The 19,855-nt window shown below is 37.2% G+C and overlaps 5 protein-coding genes across 5 annotated transcripts; 3 read left to right on the forward strand and 2 right to left on the reverse strand.

Moving 5' to 3' along the window:
• Nucleotides 1-785: 785 nt before the first annotated feature.
• LOC107487606 (tubulin alpha-2 chain) lies at nt 786-3,304 on the forward strand. The gene is made up of 4 exons (XM_016108272.3): nt 786-1,000; nt 1,677-1,911; nt 1,989-2,359; nt 2,457-3,304. Exons 1-4 carry the CDS (start codon nt 908-910, stop codon nt 3,111-3,113), a joined length of 1,356 nt encoding a protein of 451 aa, XP_015963758.1. The 5' UTR covers nt 786-907; the 3' UTR covers nt 3,114-3,304.
• Nucleotides 3,305-3,772: 468 nt separating this feature from the next.
• Nucleotides 3,773-6,242, forward strand: LOC107487556 (cytochrome c oxidase subunit 6a, mitochondrial). The gene is made up of 4 exons (XM_016108213.3): nt 3,773-3,971; nt 4,374-4,480; nt 4,940-4,982; nt 5,979-6,242. Exons 1-4 carry the CDS (start codon nt 3,860-3,862, stop codon nt 6,014-6,016), a joined length of 300 nt encoding a protein of 99 aa, XP_015963699.1. The 5' UTR covers nt 3,773-3,859; the 3' UTR covers nt 6,017-6,242.
• Nucleotides 6,243-6,783: 541 nt separating this feature from the next.
• Nucleotides 6,784-9,776, reverse strand: LOC107487607 (uncharacterized). The gene is made up of 2 exons (XM_016108273.3): nt 9,625-9,776; nt 6,784-9,128 (listed from the first exon to the last, which is right to left on the reverse strand). Exon 2 carries the CDS (start codon nt 9,065-9,067, stop codon nt 7,115-7,117), a length of 1,953 nt encoding a protein of 650 aa, XP_015963759.1. The 5' UTR covers nt 9,068-9,128; nt 9,625-9,776; the 3' UTR covers nt 6,784-7,114.
• Nucleotides 9,777-10,836: 1,060 nt separating this feature from the next.
• Nucleotides 10,837-12,723, forward strand: LOC107487608 (cysteine desulfurase, mitochondrial). Its single transcript, XM_016108275.3, is given in 2 exon segments — nt 10,837-11,399; nt 11,402-12,723. Coding segments are annotated over 2 exon segments (1,257 nt in total). The 5' UTR covers nt 10,837-11,002; the 3' UTR covers nt 12,262-12,723.
• Nucleotides 12,724-17,537: 4,814 nt separating this feature from the next.
• LOC107487557 (EPIDERMAL PATTERNING FACTOR-like protein 2) lies at nt 17,538-18,371 on the reverse strand. Its single transcript, XM_016108214.3, has 2 exons — nt 18,065-18,371; nt 17,538-17,940 (listed from the first exon to the last, which is right to left on the reverse strand). Exons 1-2 carry the CDS (start codon nt 18,162-18,164, stop codon nt 17,669-17,671), a joined length of 372 nt encoding a protein of 123 aa, XP_015963700.1. The 5' UTR covers nt 18,165-18,371; the 3' UTR covers nt 17,538-17,668.
• Between the last annotated feature and the right edge of the window lie 1,484 nt (nt 18,372-19,855).

The following is a 19,855-nucleotide window of genomic DNA, read 5'->3' on the forward strand; positions in this document are numbered from 1 at the left end:
GTCTAGATAGTAATATCTCTGTACACATTCTTAGTATGTATATATACTTTATATTGAATTGTATTACACTATTACTAAACTTATTGTGTCTTGAATTTTTTTTTTAATTAATGAAGTTAAAAAAAAAAAACAACAAAAGAAGAAAAAGAAAAGAAAATATTCAGTGTGTAGAACAACATGTAAAGTGTACTGTAAGGTAGTGTTTGTTTTCAGATACTGAGACAGAGACTGAGAGACTGAGACTCAGTATTGTGTTTGTTAGTTCAGAGACTGGTACTAAAATTTCTGTCTCTGTCTCTAAAATTTCAGTATTTCAGTACCTCCAAAAAGTAGGGACACAGGGGACTGAAATTTTTAGAGATAGAAACTGAAACTTTAATAACATTTTATACCTTAAATACTTTCATTTCAATTAATTAATTCCAATTTTACCCTTTGTGTAAATTAAATTAGAGTTTCATTCTTGTTTCAATTCCTGTCTCCCATTTTGCACCAAACAGAATACTGAGATTTGTTTCAATCCCTATCTCTCAGTCTCTGTCTCTCAGTCTCAGTCTTTCTGTCTCTGTCTCTCCACCAAATCGCTACCTAATGGTCAGATGGCAAAGCAGCAAAAGCAGCCCAATATAAACTTGGGTCAGTACTAGCGGCACAAAGGTAACCCCGGTGTAATGAGAAGAAATTCAAAAAACGTTAACCGCGGTTAAATTATTTTAAAATGAAAATATGCCTCACAGTCACAGGGACGGCACTCTTCCCCAACCGCTATATAAAAAGAGAGAACCCCAAGAGCCTCAAGCACACTTTCAGCAACAGAGAGGCGTCTTAATACACGCCGCTCTTCTTCTCCCTTCGACTTAGATTTAGATTTAGATCTCCTTATTCGTTGTGTGATTCAACTGCGAAAATGAGAGAGTGCATTTCGATCCACATTGGTCAGGCCGGTATCCAGGTCGGAAATGCTTGCTGGGAGCTCTACTGCCTCGAACACGGCATTCAGGTATTTTCCTCCATAACCATGCCACCATTTTCCTTCACTGTTTTTGTCTTTTGCTTCCTTACTTCATAGTTCATAGATCGCTATGGGTTTACTTTCACTGTATTTTGCGTGGATCGCTGGATCTTCAACATTTGCTGTCATTTGTTTCTTTCTTCCATCTAGATCTTTCAAACTTCAAGTCAAGATTTAAGACATTTGAATATTCTTTAATCTTGCCGAGTATAACTAATTTTACAGTGTAGATCTAGAGTATATAATTTTGTTTCTCAAATAATGCGTTTAGTAGTGCTGTTTTTAGTAGATAGATCTGGAATGTAAATTTAACAAGGCCTGGATTTCTGCTACGTTTGCCACAATTTTTTGAAATATTGCTCTACTTAGGAGTACAAGAGTATTGCCTTTACTATATCAATGAATTATGTATTGGTTATTGACAAAAATGTAGTGGATCTGGATCCACTTTGATCTAAATAAATAAAACATCCATAACTTGTTAACATTCTTCAATTAGAATATGAGTGGTTGTATAGTTAGTCACTTGGTCTCGACGTGCCGTGCTAACACGAAGATTCTATCAGCATTGTTTTTCTTTGAATACTGGGAACAATTAATTTCTATCCTCATGTTTTCTTTTAAATTAATTGGATCTTGATCATTTTTTTGTGTGGTCTTTTAGCCTGATGGCCAGATGCCGAGTGATAAGACTGTTGGGGGAGGTGATGATGCTTTCAACACCTTCTTCAGCGAAACTGGAGCTGGAAAACATGTACCTCGTGCAGTTTTTGTAGATCTTGAGCCCACAGTCATTGATGAAGTGAGGACTGGCACATACCGCCAACTGTTCCATCCTGAGCAGCTCATTAGCGGAAAGGAGGATGCAGCAAACAACTTTGCTCGTGGCCACTATACCAGTAATGCCTCAACAACCTGTGCATTTTCTGTATTTAAATCTAGTTTCATGCTAATACCATTGTCTTTTTAAATTCAGTTGGGAAAGAGATTGTTGATCTGTGCTTGGACCGTATCAGAAAGCTTGCAGACAACTGCACTGGTCTCCAAGGTTTCCTTGTGATGAATGCTGTGGGTGGGGGTACAGGTTCAGGTCTTGGATCCCTTCTTCTAGAGAGGCTTTCAGTGGACTATGGCAAGAAGTCCAAGCTTGGTTTCACTGTGTATCCCTCCCCACAGGTTTCGACATCTGTTGTTGAGCCCTACAACAGTGTCCTTTCAACCCATTCCCTTTTGGAGCATACTGATGTTGCTGTGCTGCTTGACAACGAAGCAATCTATGATATTTGCAGGCGTTCTCTTGACATTGAACGACCAACCTACACAAACCTTAATCGCCTAGTTTCTCAAGTATGATGTTGTTAACACATTTGAAGAAATTCCGCTTAATTGGTTATTTAAATGAGATCATACTCTGACTTTCTCTTTATATTAATAATATTTTCAGGTGATATCATCACTGACTGCTTCTTTGAGGTTTGATGGTGCCTTGAATGTTGATGTTACTGAATTCCAGACTAATTTGGTTCCATACCCCAGGATCCACTTTATGCTTTCATCATATGCACCTGTGATTTCAGCCGAGAAGGCATACCATGAGCAGCTATCAGTTGCAGAAATCACCAATAGTGCATTCGAGCCATCTTCTATGATGGCAAAATGTGATCCACGCCATGGAAAATATATGGCTTGCTGTCTCATGTACAGAGGTGATGTGGTGCCTAAAGATGTCAATGCAGCTGTGGCAACTATTAAGACCAAGCGCACTATTCAATTTGTTGACTGGTGTCCCACTGGATTCAAGTGCGGAATCAACTATCAACCTCCAACTGTTGTTCCAGGAGGTGATCTTGCCAAGGTGCAGAGGGCTGTTTGCATGATCTCAAACTCCACCAGTGTTGCTGAGGTTTTCTCCCGCATTGACCACAAATTTGATCTTATGTATGCGAAGAGGGCCTTTGTTCACTGGTACGTTGGTGAGGGGATGGAGGAGGGTGAGTTCTCTGAGGCTCGTGAAGATCTTGCTGCTCTTGAGAAGGACTATGAGGAGGTTGGTGCAGAGGCTGCAGAAGACGATGAAGGAGAAGATGGAGAGGACTATTGATTTGGAATTTGAAGTTCAATTAATTTCTTTTCTCAATGGAGTCTTGTTTTGTTACCTTTGTCTTTTAATCTTTGTATGCTCTTGTTTACGTAGTTGTCCAATCTATTGGGCTTGGTCTGTTCCGGTACTAAACTCTAATGATTTGAATGTGGCTCTTAGCTAAAATTGTTGTCTATTTTGTGATTGCTAAATCATGCGTTGCAGTGTGTTGATCCTGCGATGAAGCAGCTTCGATTGTGTGACTTTTAGACTTTATATATATATATATATATGGAGTTTAATTTTAATGTATTAACATTATAAAATATTTTACACAATTAAGTAATCATATTTTTTAGATAATTATTTAAACAATTAATATAAAAAATAATTATTTTCACTGTCATTAGAATATTAGATATACTGTATATTAAAATTTTTCTCAAAATTTAAATTTTACTTTTTTTTTCCTCTCTCAAAGAAGGCATTGAGATTAGGAAATGATGTAAGTAGATACAGGAATTAGGAAATAATATGCTGGATGCGTGTTCAATTATTTTTAATAAACTTAAATTTAACTTAAAAATAAAAAAAAATCGAAAATGTTTATAACGATAAGATAAAAATGCAATCCTTATTTGACGTATTCTGCTCTGAAACTTTGTCCCTATTTACAGGGCTTTCCCTGTTCCTACGGCCTCCATTACTGACAAGTTTAAAACGCATAACAAGATTTCTGTTTCGGTAACATTGGCATTGATTGAGCAATGGCAAGCACCCTCGCGCGGTCCACTCTTAGAACTGCCTTACGAGGAAGCCCTCGTGCCACACCCCCTCCCAAGCGAAACTTCGCATCTTCTCCTCATCACGATGATGCATGTTTGTTCTCTCTCTCTTTCTCTCAACAATAAGATTGGATTGTTTATACGTTCCTGTAATCTTCTCGTGCGTCCGGTTTTAGTTTCTGCATGCATCTCCTTTTGTTCTCTCAAATCTGGATCGCCAGAACATTTTATTTACTCTCCTTGTGGAAATTACATTGTATTTATTCTGTTGCTCAATTCGATACTGAAGCTAACCTAACTTCAACGTGCTTTTATATAATAACATTTTAGACTGCAGAATCAATGTAACGTTCACCTTACAAAATAGGCACAATATTATATAGTTTTCAGTCCAAATCCAATTTAGCTCTCATGAATAATTTCTATGAATTATATTTTCTTTTTTCGTTAAAATGATTTGCTTTGGTTATTATTTTTCTGCTGTGATTTGTTTCAGATGAGACGGCCAAGTGGGAGAAGATTACGTATCTCGGCATGGCTACATGCTCAGGTTTAGCTTTTTATATTCTTTCAAAAGGCCACCCGCACCATGAAGAACCTCCTGTAAGTTTTTGCTTTCCACTCATCACATGTTATTACCTGTTTTTTTATGAGTGTTAAGTTCAATTTGGCATGAGTTCAGTCACCCTCTGAAATTATACGACATACCATGATCATATTGTTTCATTGTACTAAAATCCAAAAGGGTGATATTTGTGTTTCTTATTGAGTTCTACTTTCTATTAAGAAATTGACCATAAGATTGAAAATCAAGACGGCTTATGGTCTAGGAGTTTAAGTTTTTGAAGGATAAAGACGTTTTCTTATCTATGATGATTATAATAAATCTCAATTTTAGGTCAAAGTCTGTGTATGGTTTGTCTGAAAATTTACGTTTACTGCATTCTATTATTTGTTTTTATTAGCTTGTTAGTTACATCTCAAAATTTGTTTTAACACATTCATCATAAGAATATCCATTTCTTTCTATCTCTAATTTCTTTATTCTCTTTTCTTATGCAGCCATACCCATATTTGCATATCCGCAACAAGGAATTTCCATGGGGTATATCTCTCTCATAGAATGCTTTAATCCGTGTGTCTATGTATATATGTTCTCTAAGCAACTTCCGCCAAAATCATTTATTGGAATTTGGAATTGTTTAATTTTGGCAATTGGACTTTGTTCAGCAACTTCTGCAAAAAGTCTTTCCTTTTTATCATAAAATTGTAGCTCTTCTTTTAAGAAATTTAATATTCATGAAACGTAAAAGCAGCCTTCTCAATCAGATGTAGAGCAAAGAAGAAAGCTGCATATAATAATGTGAAGTTATCGAGTTAATACTCAATTTGACCACTAAAATTTGAAATCGAATTTAATTTGACTCTTAAAATTTCAATGGACTCAAATTGGACCTCGAAAGTTATAATCGTAACTCACATTAAGCCTTGAGCTAATCTCCGTTAATGGTGTTGATTTGGTACATTAATTTGTTGTGATTTGGATTTCTCACCCAGGTTCTATATGATCAAGATTTATCAGAGTTTCAAAACCTTGATTGTTGCATCCAAAGCCGCAAAATTTTTAAATTGAACTTGTTATTTTTGTCTTCACGAGGATGTTGTGGAGCCAATCAAACTTCTAGGAGGTCTAGTAGGTCTTAGTCACATAGAATCTAAGTGAGGAGTCCAAATCTTAACAAGTTAACATGCAAAATCAACACGCCATTTACAGGAATCAGCTCAGGGACTAACGTGAGTTACTATTGTAAATTTTGGAGACTAAATTGAGTCAATTGTAATTTTAGGGGTCAATTTGAGTCTTCAAATTGAATATAAGTCGAAGTTATCATATTATTATTCACTTAGATTTAGATGTGATTGACATATGGAACTTTGAGAGATCATCATGTTTCAATGCCTTTCGGTACACTTTTATGCTTTTGTTACCGTTGATTGAAGTTTAGCCAGTTGTGTGCATGTGATGTTTTGAACAATAGAATAGGATCATTCAATTATCTATAGTTTCTTATTGTAGAAGTGATTCTTCTGTGATAAACAGGTCCAAATGGGCTTTTCGAGGTTAAGGACCACCACTAGGAGGAGCATTCGATTATTGGATTTTGATAACTGAGTGAGGTATTTGGAGGCAGCAGGCAATAGCCTATTTCCTTTGTCAACGTTTCAAGGAAAACACTGATGATGGTAGTTTCGTATTATTTTATGGAACTGTTATCTACAACTAGCACTTGACTATATGGTCTTTCTTATTTAATTCAATTTGTTTGGTTTAATTTGTTGAAATTGAAACATAATAAAACGGGTACCATGCTTTGTACTTTTTCTCTCAATACTTGGTCAATTCATTCTGCCTCAATTTTAGCTTCTTCAATGAATCTGTTAATATTTTGGAAGTACTTAAAGTATAATGTAAATGATATAACAAAAAAAGTTTATAAAAAAATCTGACCGGAACAATGCACAAATGAATTTTCTTCGTGAAAGTATAAGATGTTGAGAAAGCGACTTGCCGTTTTAGCCTGCATTAGCTATTATAGCTAAATTGTCGTTTTATGTTATGTTAGCTGCCGAGTAGCCATCAAGGTAGTGAAAGGCCAACTGTCTAAGCTATTAAGTGGTCTTTACAATCAAATTCGGGTATGTTTGGTTTAATTTTCAAGTGAAAAAGATTAAGTTGAAAGAAAAATCCTGTCACATCTTTTTTGTTCTACTTAGAGATAATATCTTGCTAGTTGCTATGTGCTAGTCTTCAATACCAATTAGGCTCGGACCCATTCATAAAGTCACTGGTTGTTGTTACTTCGGGTTTAAGATCGCTGTCTAGTAATAGAAATACCAATGCCTAGTGAGATAAGAATGTTGTTTAGTGTTTCCTTTTTGTAAGGTGAAAAGGGCTGAATGAGTTCATACTCATAGACTACATATTTTAAAGCAGCAGAAATAAAGCAAATTGATATCTTCTGTGGACAATCTTGCCAATGCAAATTGCAATTAGCAATGATCAAATATAGAAAACAAAAATTTGATACATATTGGTCACGTAAGGAAATCAAAAGAATTACTAGGATTACAAGAAGAAAGCAGAGGATACAATTCATTTATTTAAATTACCATTTTGCAGCAGTGACATCATACCTCCCTTATTTTCTGTATTTGTTCCTGGAATGGTTCCCATATCTATGCCGCGCTCTGAGAGTTTGAAGAATCAGAGTTGCCTTGATCATTCTGCTGAGAGTTGCCATGATCATCTGTGTTTGCTGACTCATCTTTCTCTTTTTGTGATTCCCCTGATTCCTGTTGAGTTCCTTCTTCATTTTCACTCTTCTTCTCAACATTGTTTTCATTCTCAACCTTGATTCCGTCAGCACTATTATTCTCAGAGGATGCGTCTTTCTTCTCAGAACTGGAAGAATCAGAAGTATTTACTGGCACATCATGACTATCACCTCCGTTTTCATTGCCATCTGAGTTATTCTGCCCAGCATTGTTACTACTTTCGGAATTTGTTGATCCTTCTGTGTTTTGTTCGGAGGAGTTAGTTTGGTTAGTATTTGTGTTGTCATTAGCACTTCCGTCATCACCGTTCGTGTTGGTCTGAGCAGAACTGGTGTTGTCATTCTCCCCGGACTCTGCGCCATTCTCTGACCTGGAGGATTCATCCTTTTTCTCTTCGGATGAAGCATCAGTGGAAGTGAGCTGAACCTCTTGGTTTTGGCCAGCATCTTTGTTCACAGTTACCCCTTCTTGGCTGGAATTGTTGCCGTGGTTTTCACCCTCAGCAGAACTTCCGGAGGTGTCCTTGTATTCGCCGTTAGCCGCATTGGTCTCATGAGTTCCTGATGAATCTGTTGAAGCGGAATCAGCTTGTTGCCTTGACGCATCTGACTTAGAATCTTCGGTTTTCGTCTGGCTGGTTTCCTCCACCTCGGTGTTTGCATTGTCTCCTGAGGGATTATTCTGCTGCTGCTCATCTGACCCAGCAGTATTGGAACTCTTCTGTGAATCATTTTCTGTCTCAGCCTGATTCTCGCTACTGTTTTCTTGGTTGGTTGTTGTAACAGTAGAGTCATTCACTGATTCTGTTACATTTGGGACTGACTCATTGTTTTCTTTGTTTTCAGCAGTGGAGGCAATATCCCCATCTTGCAGCCTACCTTCAGATGAAGCCACCTCCTCAATCTTTTCATTCTCTTTTTCATTTTCTGTTGCTTTGCTTTCCTGCTTGTCTTCTTCTTTGCTATCTTTCTCTCCATTTTGCTCCCCCTGTTCTTTAGCTTCACTTCTGTCTTGGTTGGTATCTTCATTCTCCTTATTGTCTGTCTTTGTCTCTTCATTTCCTTGTTGATTCTGTTCCTCATTCTTCTCTCCACTTTCTTTGCCCTCTCCCTCAGTTTTGTTATCGTTGCTCTCTTGCTGATTCTTTTCCTCACTTTTCTCTGCATTTACTTTGTCCTCCGCCTCAGTTTTGCTATCTTCATTCCCTTGCTGATTCTTTTCCTCACTTTTCCCTCCATTTTCTTTGTCCTCCGCCTCAGTTTTATTATCTTCATTCTCTTGTTGATTCTTTTCCTCACTCTTCTCTCCACTTTCTTTGTCCTCTCCTTCAGTTTTGTTCTCTTCTTTCTCTTGCTCATTGTTCTCTCTATTTTCTTTGTCCTCCCCCTCAGTTTTGTTACCCTCACTCTCCTTCGTTTCAGTATCACTCTCCTTGTTTACCTTATCGTCATGATCCTCATTTTCCTTTTCCATCATAGCATTTTCGGATCTCTCTTCAGTCCCTTGATCTGCTGAATCCTGTGCGTGCTCAAAATTGTCTTCATTGTTATTCTGCTTCATGCTTTCATCTTCCACACCATTAACATCATCTGGTTTTTTTTGCTCTTCATGCTTGATTTCTTCATCCTCTTCCTCTCTATGCCTTGCATCTACAACAGAAGGTTGCTCCACATTAGGGGTGAGGTCCTTCCTCCCTAACTTGACAACCTCAGTGCTAATAGATGCTTCCTTGTGGCGGCTGGGTCCGAATTGATAAACCAGCCAGATGCAAAGGGCTAGCACAACACATATTTGTACAGCATGCTTCACCTTGAAGCCCTTGGATCTCGGGCTCCTCTGAGATGACCTGAACATGCCGAATAGTCCTGAATGACGAGCTTCCAAATTTCACCTTCTTTAATATTTTCTCGGAAGCCTGATCAGAGGTGAAGAAAATAACTGATTAGAACGAACCAAGAGTAACAACAAATTAAAAGATTTACATTTAGAATATAGTATGCAGGCCGATCTACAACTACAAATAGCTTAAGCTTACATGTAAAAAAGATATTTTACTACCAAAATCAAGATCACATACGCGAGGTTAGAACATTTACCAGTGTAAGAATTGGATATATCAATTCATGATTTAAAGTTCAAATCTGAAATCAGTAGCAGAGAACAATGGAAAGAGCAGCATGTGCTTATTGAGGAGCCAACTCAGTTCGAGAAATCATAATACAGCAGTATATATGAATATTGAATTGAGCGAGAGACTCACATAATGAAATGCTAAAGGAAGGCATGCTCAAAGTTTAAGACATTCACAGAGATCTAAACTTGTTTATGGAAAAGAAATGGCAAACTGAAGAAGCTTCACAATAACAACAGAAACCATAATAAATCACAGAAAGACAGAGACACATACTTACCTATAAGAAAGAGGCTTTTGGAGTTTCCCTCAGATGAATTGAATGCTTTTGGATCTGATACCGATGTAGTGTGGACAAGATCTATTTGCAGAGATGGTAATGGCAATGGCAACAAGGCCTCACACTCACTTATTTATTTATAGCCTTGCAAGTTGAAACTAGTTTAGTTTATTTTTAACTGTTTTTCCCCACTAACTTCAAAAGTAGTCCATCAAAACTCAAAAAGAGAGAGAAAATGAAAAAGGTAAAACGACGCCGTCTTTTGAAAATTTTAGGAGCACCGCCATTTAATTTAATTTAAGCACTACGTGAACAAAACCCATGGTGGAATAAAACCAAACACGTGGCTTCTCATAAACCTTACCATAAAACCCTACCACCGTCAGATTCCCCAAAGTTAGGAATGTGCGCGTGTATCTCAGACTTCATATCTGAGAGTTCAAGTCATACGCTCACACCTTTTCTTCAATTTTGCTCTCGCCCCATCAACTACTAGGAAGATATATATAGTTATGTGAGTTATGCAGAGTTATAGAGTATTAGAAAGATATATATAGTTATGACAGTGTTTAATTTTTTGTTTTAGTAGAAAGAAATTGGACTATTTGATTTTATTAGAGAGAGAAGGACATAAATTAGACGATTTGATTCTGATTTGTGTGGAGCAGAATTTTGTAAATACACAAATTGGATTCAAAATTTTCTATCCGTATACAAATTGGACTTAAAATTTTTTACCAGTACACAAATAGAATCCAAGATTTTCAGTACTTCTAATCAGAAGGTCTGATTTATCTTACGTAGTTCTTATATGATGAAATACTATATACCTTTATAACTCTATACACCAATCCTCTCCCCATATTAAAATTAAAAAGTTCCAAGGATAACACTAGAATAATGGTGTAGTAACGTTATATTTTTTGAAAATAAATTATAGTATAAATTTGATATTTTATTTATATTAAAATATTTTTATTATTTTTAATATTTTGATTATATACAATATTTTAAATAATTATTATATTAATAAATAAAAATACATACAATAAAATTAAATATGTGGACAAGTAATTATATTTAAGTGAACTTAAATAGTTAAATGTGTTTTGAAAAATATAATATTATAGTTTAAATAACAATAAACATAGAATATTCAACAATTATCAATAAATACGCGGCTTGGGAGTTGTATGTGCAACGCGCCTGTGAGCGGTGCAAGCTACTGTTTGATAGAGATGATGGGCATTTGTTCCTCCTTGAAAGCAAAATCCTGAATTAGGTTTATCGCTGCTCAGTTTCTATCTATTTCCCTTTCAAATTCTCTCTCTTTCTTTACCAAACCAGTAAGCAAGGTACGTTCAGACTCACCGATCCAATGACCTCGAAGCTACTTGCTTCTAATCTCCGTCACCACCTCACAAGATCCGCCCGCATCCTCTTCCGCCGCCAACCGCTTTCAACTGCGACAGCAGCGGCGCCGGACTCGCCCCAACCCTATGAAGACGCCGCGGGAATCACGATGAAAGGGGTGAAAATCTCCGGTAGACCGCTTTACCTGGACGTGCAAGCGACCTCACCGGTGGACCCTCGCGTGCTGGACGCCATGCTCCCCTTCTTCCTTTCTCGCTACGGAAACCCTCACTCTCGAACACACTTCTACGGTTGGGAATCCGATGAGGCTGTTGAGCGAGCACGTTCTCAGGTTGCGGCCCTTATAGGCGCTTCCCCCAAAGAAATAGTGTTTACCTCAGGGGCAACTGAATCCAACAACATCATGTCACTTATCTTCCCGTTGAGTCTGATGGTTTGGTTGATTTGGAGAAGCTTAGGGCTGCTATTAGGCCTGATACCGGTCTTGTTTCTGTGATGGCTGTCAATAACGAGATTGGGGTGGTTCAACCTGTTGAGGAAATTGGGAAGATTTGCAAGGAATTCAATGTTCCTTTTCACACTGATGCAGCTCAGGCTTTGGGGAAGATTCCTATTGATGTTGAAAAGTGGAATGTGAGTTTGATGTCTCTGAGTGGACATAAGATTTATGGACCTAAAGGTGTTGGGGCTTTGTATCTTAGGAGGCGGCCGAGGATTCGTGTCGAGCCTCAGATGAACGGTGGTGGACAAGAGAGAGGGATTAGGAGTGGGACTGTGCCTACCCCTTTGGCCGTGGGGATGGGTGCAGCTTGTGAGTTGGCAATGAAGGAGATGCAGTATGATGAGAAGAGGATTTCCATGTTGCAGGAGCGGTTGCTTAATGGGATTAGAGACAGGATTGATGGGGTTGTGGTGAATGGAAGCATGGAGAGGCGCTATGCTGGGAATTTGAACTTGTCCTTCGCTTATGTTGAAGGGGAGAGTCTTCTTATGGGGTTGAAGGAGGTTGCTGTATCTAGTGGCAGTGCCTGTACCAGTGCAAGCTTGGAGCCTTCTTATGTGTTGAGAGCATTGGGTGTGGATGAGGACATGGCTCACACTTCCATTAGGTTTGGGATTGGTAGGTTCACCACAGAGAAGGAAATTGATAGGGCGGTTGAACTCACGGTTAAGCAGGTGGAGAAGTTGAGGGAGATGAGTCCACTTTATGAAATGGTGAAGGAAGGTATCAACATCAAAGAGATTCAATGGGCACAGCACTGATTATCAGGGAAGTTCATGACTTAATTGGATTCATATATAGCGAGCTGAATGAATTGGACCTGGATAACATCCCTTCGGAGATAGCTAAATATGTGTGCTGCTCAACCATATAAATAATCGTTGATCACCCAGGTTTTTGGCGCCCTTCCAGACTCGTTTCGAGAATCACAATAGGTAATTTAGGATGAAACATGCTCTTAAATGGTTATGTATAATAATACCTTTCTAGGATTGCTTACATTTCTTGGCACGCCTATATTACTTTGTCATATTGGAATGAACACTTATGCTCATACCCATTTTCTAGTTTTGTTTTATTGTTTTTGTTCATTGTTAATCTTAACACGTATGCCAACTACATATTGTGTTTCTTGTATTGAATGCATTTTGCTCTCAGAATACTGAACTAGACAATGATAGTTGAATAAAGCATATGGTTTGTATGCTATCGACAACCTTCAATTTGCTTGGTTGTTTCTTGTTTGAGTTGTTGAATATGGTGATATGCCAGCTTTTATCTACCGTTTTTACTTTATTTATGTATCATAAGTGAGAAGAATCAGCCTGAAGTCTTACCTTACATTCATATGTTCAATTGAAAAATACATTACCAATTTAACTAGTCGGATTAGACATGGTTTTATATCAAATTCACCAATAAATCAGTGCAAATGTGACAAGAAATGTATTAGGCCTGCTAAATTGTTTCTTGTGGCTTCCATAAGTGTTTAACAAAAATAAAAATAAAAACCATTTATTGTGGCTTCCAGTAAGTAAACTTGGTCTGCTATGTCTCGTTTTGAAGGTAACTTCTTACTCTGTTCAACTAACCGTTTTGTTGTGGCTTCTATGGTTGTATATCACATAACTATTACTAACTATGCCCGAGTGAAGTCCTTAATGATAATGAGTATTGTTAGGATACCATTAGTAAGGGGAATAGTTACAGTTAATTAGTCACGAAATAGTATGAGGGAATAATTTAAAGAGGGTAGGGTCTTGCCATTTGGTTAGTCTTTTGGGGAGAGATTGAGGGCTTGGGGATTCTCTGAACTCTCATAATTCAATTTAGGGTTCTTGGTACTTTTTTAGAAGAAATACCCAATTTTTATAGGCAATCATATATTCTTCTCTCTACCATTGATACCAGTTCTAACGAGGACTCCAGGACCTTTGCTCATAGCATGCATCTTTTTACACCAAAACAAATTCAGGTTTTCCAAAGTCAAAATCCAGTCAAGAAGGAATAATGATGAGGAGTAGGATGTTATGCTGTTTCAAGTTAGTTTTATCCTTGGTTTACAATTCCACATTTCAAAACTGCAAGCCATTACATGATTTGCCACACTCACCAGGTTACTGCAGTTAGTCACTTTGGCTAGTAGAATTTTGCGAGCTTGTTAAACAGTGGTTTGATTGGAGTCTGCAGTCTGGAACCTGCTAGGCTGCTACTGCAATCATCTTGTGGAGTTTATATATAGATGATCTGGTGAAGCAATTGCTAGCACCCGTTGGTGTGGTGTATTAATCAGTGCCTGTCACTACTCAGTAGTATCTACTTTGACTTGCTTTAATGTATGGATCTTCTTGTCTACCAGCTCCAAGAATTGGAACCCAGGTGAACATCATCAGAGGCCAACATGTCCACCACTAAACCAAATCTTCATGTGCCTAGAATATTGGTTTGAAGTTTTTCTTTTTGGTCAGGGTTTGAATCTTCTCTTGAACTCTGTTATGGCTTTATCCCTGATTTTATGGTTGATTTTAGGAGCTTGGAGCCTCATCCCAAATTCCTTCACTTGTTTTCGTGGCTGAGACTTCACTTTTTTTTTTGTTGGACTGCGACATCACTTTGTTTAAAACTTTTTTGGTCGAAGTTAGGCTGGGAACTGGGAAGGCCCAGCCCAATGCAGCGAGAGCCATATACAACTGAGAAGCAATAACACCACCAATGGAAACATTTACAATTTCATCTACCCCTTCCTAACACATCTACCCTGTATCTTCCTAACAGATTCAGATTACTCTCTCCAAGCTTGAGATATCAGTGACTACCAAGTGCTTCAATCACTTAGTTTAAAACTTAGGTTGCCTTGTTGGAATCATGACTTTGGACTGTTGGGTCAACCCTATGAAAATAAATTAATCTTGCTGTGCCGAGTAGGTTTGTATTGGGCCTTCTGAATGTGATACTTGATGTTTTCTAGTGGATACTTGTTGTGCTTTACATGCCCCAAACTATATCAGCTTAGTTTAGTAGTTCATTCCAATGTATGCGTGCTCTTTGCTATCCGAAGCAAGCCCCTTGTGAATATTTCTGGTTCCATGTCATTGAAACCTGTGTAGTTTATGTATCACATATTGCGTTCACCTGAATTAATTATGTTGAAGTGGGCTAGCAACTCTCTCCATAATATATATTGGAGATAGAAAACGAGGTGCAAGTTTTCTAGGACAGTAGTTGTTTGGATGATCTCGGGCGGGGGGCCTTAATTATTGAGTAAAGGGGTCTTGTCACACTGGCAGGCAAGGATCACAGGCCCCATGTTGGTATTATTCAAAAATGAAAATGCATGAGAATAAAAAATGAAAATGCCCTGACAAAAAGGCGTTATAGGATCGTGTGGTGTGAGGTACTGGCCCCCATGGCCATGGCCATCAACATCAGATGGCAACTAGAGTATGACTGCTGTGTAGTTGAGAGCAGTACATTTTGTCCATGCCACAGGGATGGGGCAACTTCACAACCGTGTTCCTGATATTTACAGCACAAAAAAACTTGACGAAGGGTCATCCCCATGGACGTGGAGACGGATTGGAATCAGAATCCTGAACCCCCTTTTTTCTTTTCTTCCAGTGGTCCCCTTTAAGCTTTTTCACTTTGTTTCTGTCTTCACCTTTGCACAAAACATTCTCTTCTTTCTTTCTTTCTTTCTTTATATTATAGTATCATCTCTCTTCTCTTCTCTTTTCTTTTCTTTTTGAGTTTAGGATGTTCATGTTCATACTTCATATTCATGTGCATGGGAGGCTCTCCCTCCTCCCTCACGTGACATCCATTGTGTTGTTTCATCTAATCTCACTGATCCATATATTCTGTTTCCATTCTTGCTTATCGCTTAGTCTAAAAAATCACACTATAACTTGTTTTGGTTCTATCTCCATCCACTTTTATCGCAAAGGTTCTCTTCTTCCTCTAGTCATTTTCTTAAAGTCTCTTCATCACTGCTAGTCACTTTTAGTATGCTAAACCCAAGATTAAGATTTCAAAATATGTGCAGATTTATAGCTACATAATAACTCACGGCTGTAATGTATAACCATTTAGATTCACAATCTGCTTTTTCATTGAGTTATATGCTCATAGTACAGAAGCTATGCATGTAATATGAGGCGTTAAAAATTTGCTTCAGGACAAATGGATTTTTTAAAGACAACACTGTTTGCAGCTTATTTATGCAAAGCTTGGCTGTGCAAATCAATCAATCCCGACTTCAATTGACATCATGAAACCTGTTATTCTGAAGTATATTATTAAATTATTTCTTTTGTTCCAAAACTAACAGAGTTATATTTTGCATAGGAGAGAGAAATAAATTATAGAAATCACAAGTTTGAAGTTATTAAACATCTTAGTATAAGATTTCCGTTGTGTTCCATCTTTTCAGCACCAAAAATGAGAAATGGAAATGTGTGGAAGTAGTGAACGCTACACATATTCTTACTTTACTCAAAACAGAAGCTGAGACCCTGCATTCCTCACTATTTGATATACCAATCAACAGGTTCAATATGGGAATTGAGTTACATCATGTGACTAGTTTATTGTGTTGTCACATTGAAATAGAAATAAATAAATAAAAACTATAGTTTCCTTCCAACTAACCATTTCCCCTGTATTCACGGACACGAGAGTTCAACGGCACGTTATTGGAAAATAAACAGCAGGCATTTGCATTTTTCTTGTGACATTGGAAAAAATATTTGGCCGTGTATGTATATCACTAGTCTTAGGTTGCTTCGAGGAGTTTCACTGCATCCCTTCAGTGACTAGTTATCAGTGCCTATTGCCATTTGACCACACATTATCTAAAGTGATGCTCCAGTTGTGCAGCACAAAGAATGGAGACTCAAATGCAACGTATCCATTTAGAAAAATTACACTTCTCCAAGCATTCACAAAAGTTACAATTCTGTTACTTAAATTCATTAGTCCAATTTGACTTTAATAATAGTGGAAATATATATATAGAGAATGTAAAAGTAAAGTTTGGTTAAAAAAATGTTGTGGATGTTGGAGGTAGCCATCTATAATTCTAGATTGTTCACTCCAATTAAGGAGCAAGGGACAGAGGAGAAGAAAAATCTAAATGGAAGCAACCTAATAATGGCTCAAGACAACTCTAATAAGTAATAAGTAATCAATCTCTTTCACTTTGGTAGGGATATTGCGAACCAAATTTAAGAGGACAATCAAAAGTTATCATGTCAATTTATATTTTGTTTGCTTCCATCGATTGTAATTTGTTTGTTGCAAGTTTTGGCTCTAGCACAAGGTACTGACCAAAGCATGTCACAATCAAAAGCACCAAAGTTATGATAAGATATTACAGCATGACATTTTAAATAAAATAAAACAAAATAAAAGATCGATTCTCATGCTTACGTGTAGGATCCTTGAGGCAAACCAAACAGGGCCTGGGGCCATGTTTGGTGAAATCCTTTTCAACTTGTACCCAAATCTTGTATCTAAGTCTTCTCCCCATCCTCACTAAAATGTTAGTAGTGAAGACTGAAGAGGGGCATGGATATTTTCATGTGTTAGCCTTAGCCATTCTTTTTGACAAGGTTATTTTCATAAATACATCTTTATCTTCATATAAAGATAGTACTATAAATCGTTAGGAGATTTATTTAAATATATTCAGATAAATATATCAAATATTCTGATAATTCAAAATATCATCTTCACACAAAGAGATATTTTTTTTTATTATTGTGTGGCATGCATATATCGAATATTTTATATATTTTAGCAAAGAATGGAGTAGGTAAAGTAAAAATAAGAAAAAAATGTGTAATTACAAGCACCCCAAAATGTTAGAAATGATGGACAGAACACAACAACCATGTTGTTCTTAACACTTAACAGGTTGAGATTCTTATGACAAACAAAAAGGTTCACTTAATTTAGAGCAACCAACAGAATCATTACATTAAGCCAACTAGAACAGTGCATGTCGGAGAATGATCAGCATAAGCATCCTCAGGATTTTCCTCAGAGAGAAAAAGACACTAATAAAAACAAAAATAAAGGCTCCAAAAAAAGAAGAAAGAATCACTTGGCAGTGTGTAATTCATATACAGAGTTGACAAATTGATTACTAAATTGTAAAATGAGGCAGCATCAGGGGTTGAAAATGAGGTTGCCACATTTGCACTTCCAACTCATGGGCTTGTAGTTGGAATTGTCTTCACCACTTGCATAAGCAATTGTTTTAAGCTTTGAATTATTCTTAGCTTGTGGATTTGTAGGAACCTGAATAGCCTCACAGTGTTCACATGACCTGCACCTTTTCTCACACCTTGGTGGCCTTGACCCTATCTGTGCTCTCATCATCGTCTTATCATCTTCACTCACTACCTGTTGAGAACCCTTCTGTTTTAGACTCTTTCTTCCTTTTAAGAACAAAAACACAAGGTAATTGCTGGTTAGATGGTTTCTATTACAAGCTTCCAAAACTATACTCATGTGATGTGAATGTATGCATGCATGCATGTATGTATGTATGTATGTATGTACCTTCAGCAACAAATCCATGGTGGCTCCAGCTTGAAACTATGAGAAAGAGAAGAGAGAACCTAAGAAAGCTTAGTCTTTGACCAGAATGATCACACCCCATTTGCCTTTGATGAGAGGGAGTGGAGAAAGCTAGAGTGTTAGTTGGGTATGATTTCAGAGAATAAAAGAGAAGAAGGATGAGGAGAAAGTAGAGGAAGCAAAATATATTTTATTTATATTAATGTTTTGCAAGTTTTGAAGTGATGGAGCATAGAAAGACAAATGAGAAAATGCAGATAATAAGCAAGAAAAAGGAGGAAGGCCGAAAAGGGAAACACACTCTCCCTTTGGGTGACGAGCCCCCTTACCCCAACAACAAGCTAACATTATATAATAATTGCTGCATGCTAAGCTTTAGAATTTTAGAATAACCCTCACAACCTCTAGTAGGATAATGTATAAGACAAGTAGAACCTTGAAACACCAAAAACCCAATAATTTCATCAGAATGTTAGTCACTAGACACTAGCTATCATCACTACAGGACATGCATTTACAGCTGGATTTTGGGATTTTTCATTTCTTTTATGAATAAATCGCGCATATAAAAGTCAGCTACTAAATTATTTTTTTTGTATAAAATATATATTAAAATAAATTAAATAATATATGTAATTAATGTAATAACTGATTTTTATGTGTACATAATATTTTTTTTACTGATAATTTTTGTTGAAACTACTATTTTTGTTATTAGAGCCAATCAATCGTATTCCAGTTGGATGAGGCTATTTTGGGTGGCAAATTTTCATTTCAAGTTTTAACATAGTTGCATAATCATAAAATTTAAATTCAAGATGTCTAGTTAAGTTAGCATATAGTAATTTGGTGGTTGAATAAATATATTGTTTTTGGTTTTAACGAAGAGAGTGAGTGAGGAAAGTGAGAATGAAGGGTAAGCTTCTTTTTTTGGGTTCTTGTTGTATTGTGATCAGAGGAGTCCCACCATACAATGGCACATTCCTATCTGTCCCTGTGTCTGCGAAAGAGAAAGAACATAATGAATCTCTCTTGCTCAACAATATGGTACGATCTTTTCACACTCTATGATTGTGCAATCACATGAAAACCTGCCAAGCCTATCACTTTTTATTTATTAATTTATTCTGGTTAGGGGGTGGGGTTTGGTAAAATGAAAAATCTGATGGCATGATCATTGTTCAGATTTCAGAACAATGCATATCCGTTCTGTTGGTGTTTCATAGTCATATATATACTGCTAGGGCCAGTCACGTACATATTACACATTGATGCTTACATTACATGACACATTTTCACCTTCACACTCCTATCATTTCTATTTCTTTGTCATTTTCTCCATTTTTGGTGCACCGCTATAATTCAAAGTTTCAAACTCCAAACCATGCCATTTTTAATATCTTTTCACTTATTTCAGACCCTCATAAATTAACCTCTAGAGAGTTTAGGCCAGTATTTTTGTTGAAATTTGGCCAACACTTAATCATTAAAAAAAATGATTAATCTTATATCATTAGATGTCATCTCACACCATTGAAAATATTGATGATGGCGAATTGATAGCTAAACATCACAAATTCTGGCCCTTAACACTCCTCATAACCTTTGTATATGATTAGGGGCGGCAATGGGGCGGGTAGGGACGGGTTTTTGCTCTACCCGACCCCGCCCCCACCCCGCCAAACAAAAACCCGCATCGAACCCGCTCCAGCTCTACCCGCGGGTAGTAAAATGTTAAACCCTAACCCGTCCCTGCGAGTACTCGCCTCGTTC

The sequence above is a fragment of the Arachis duranensis genome, chromosome 5 (assembly GCF_000817695.3).
Source record: "Arachis duranensis cultivar V14167 chromosome 5, aradu.V14167.gnm2.J7QH, whole genome shotgun sequence".
In the NCBI taxonomy this organism is placed as follows: domain Eukaryota; kingdom Viridiplantae; phylum Streptophyta; class Magnoliopsida; order Fabales; family Fabaceae; genus Arachis; species Arachis duranensis.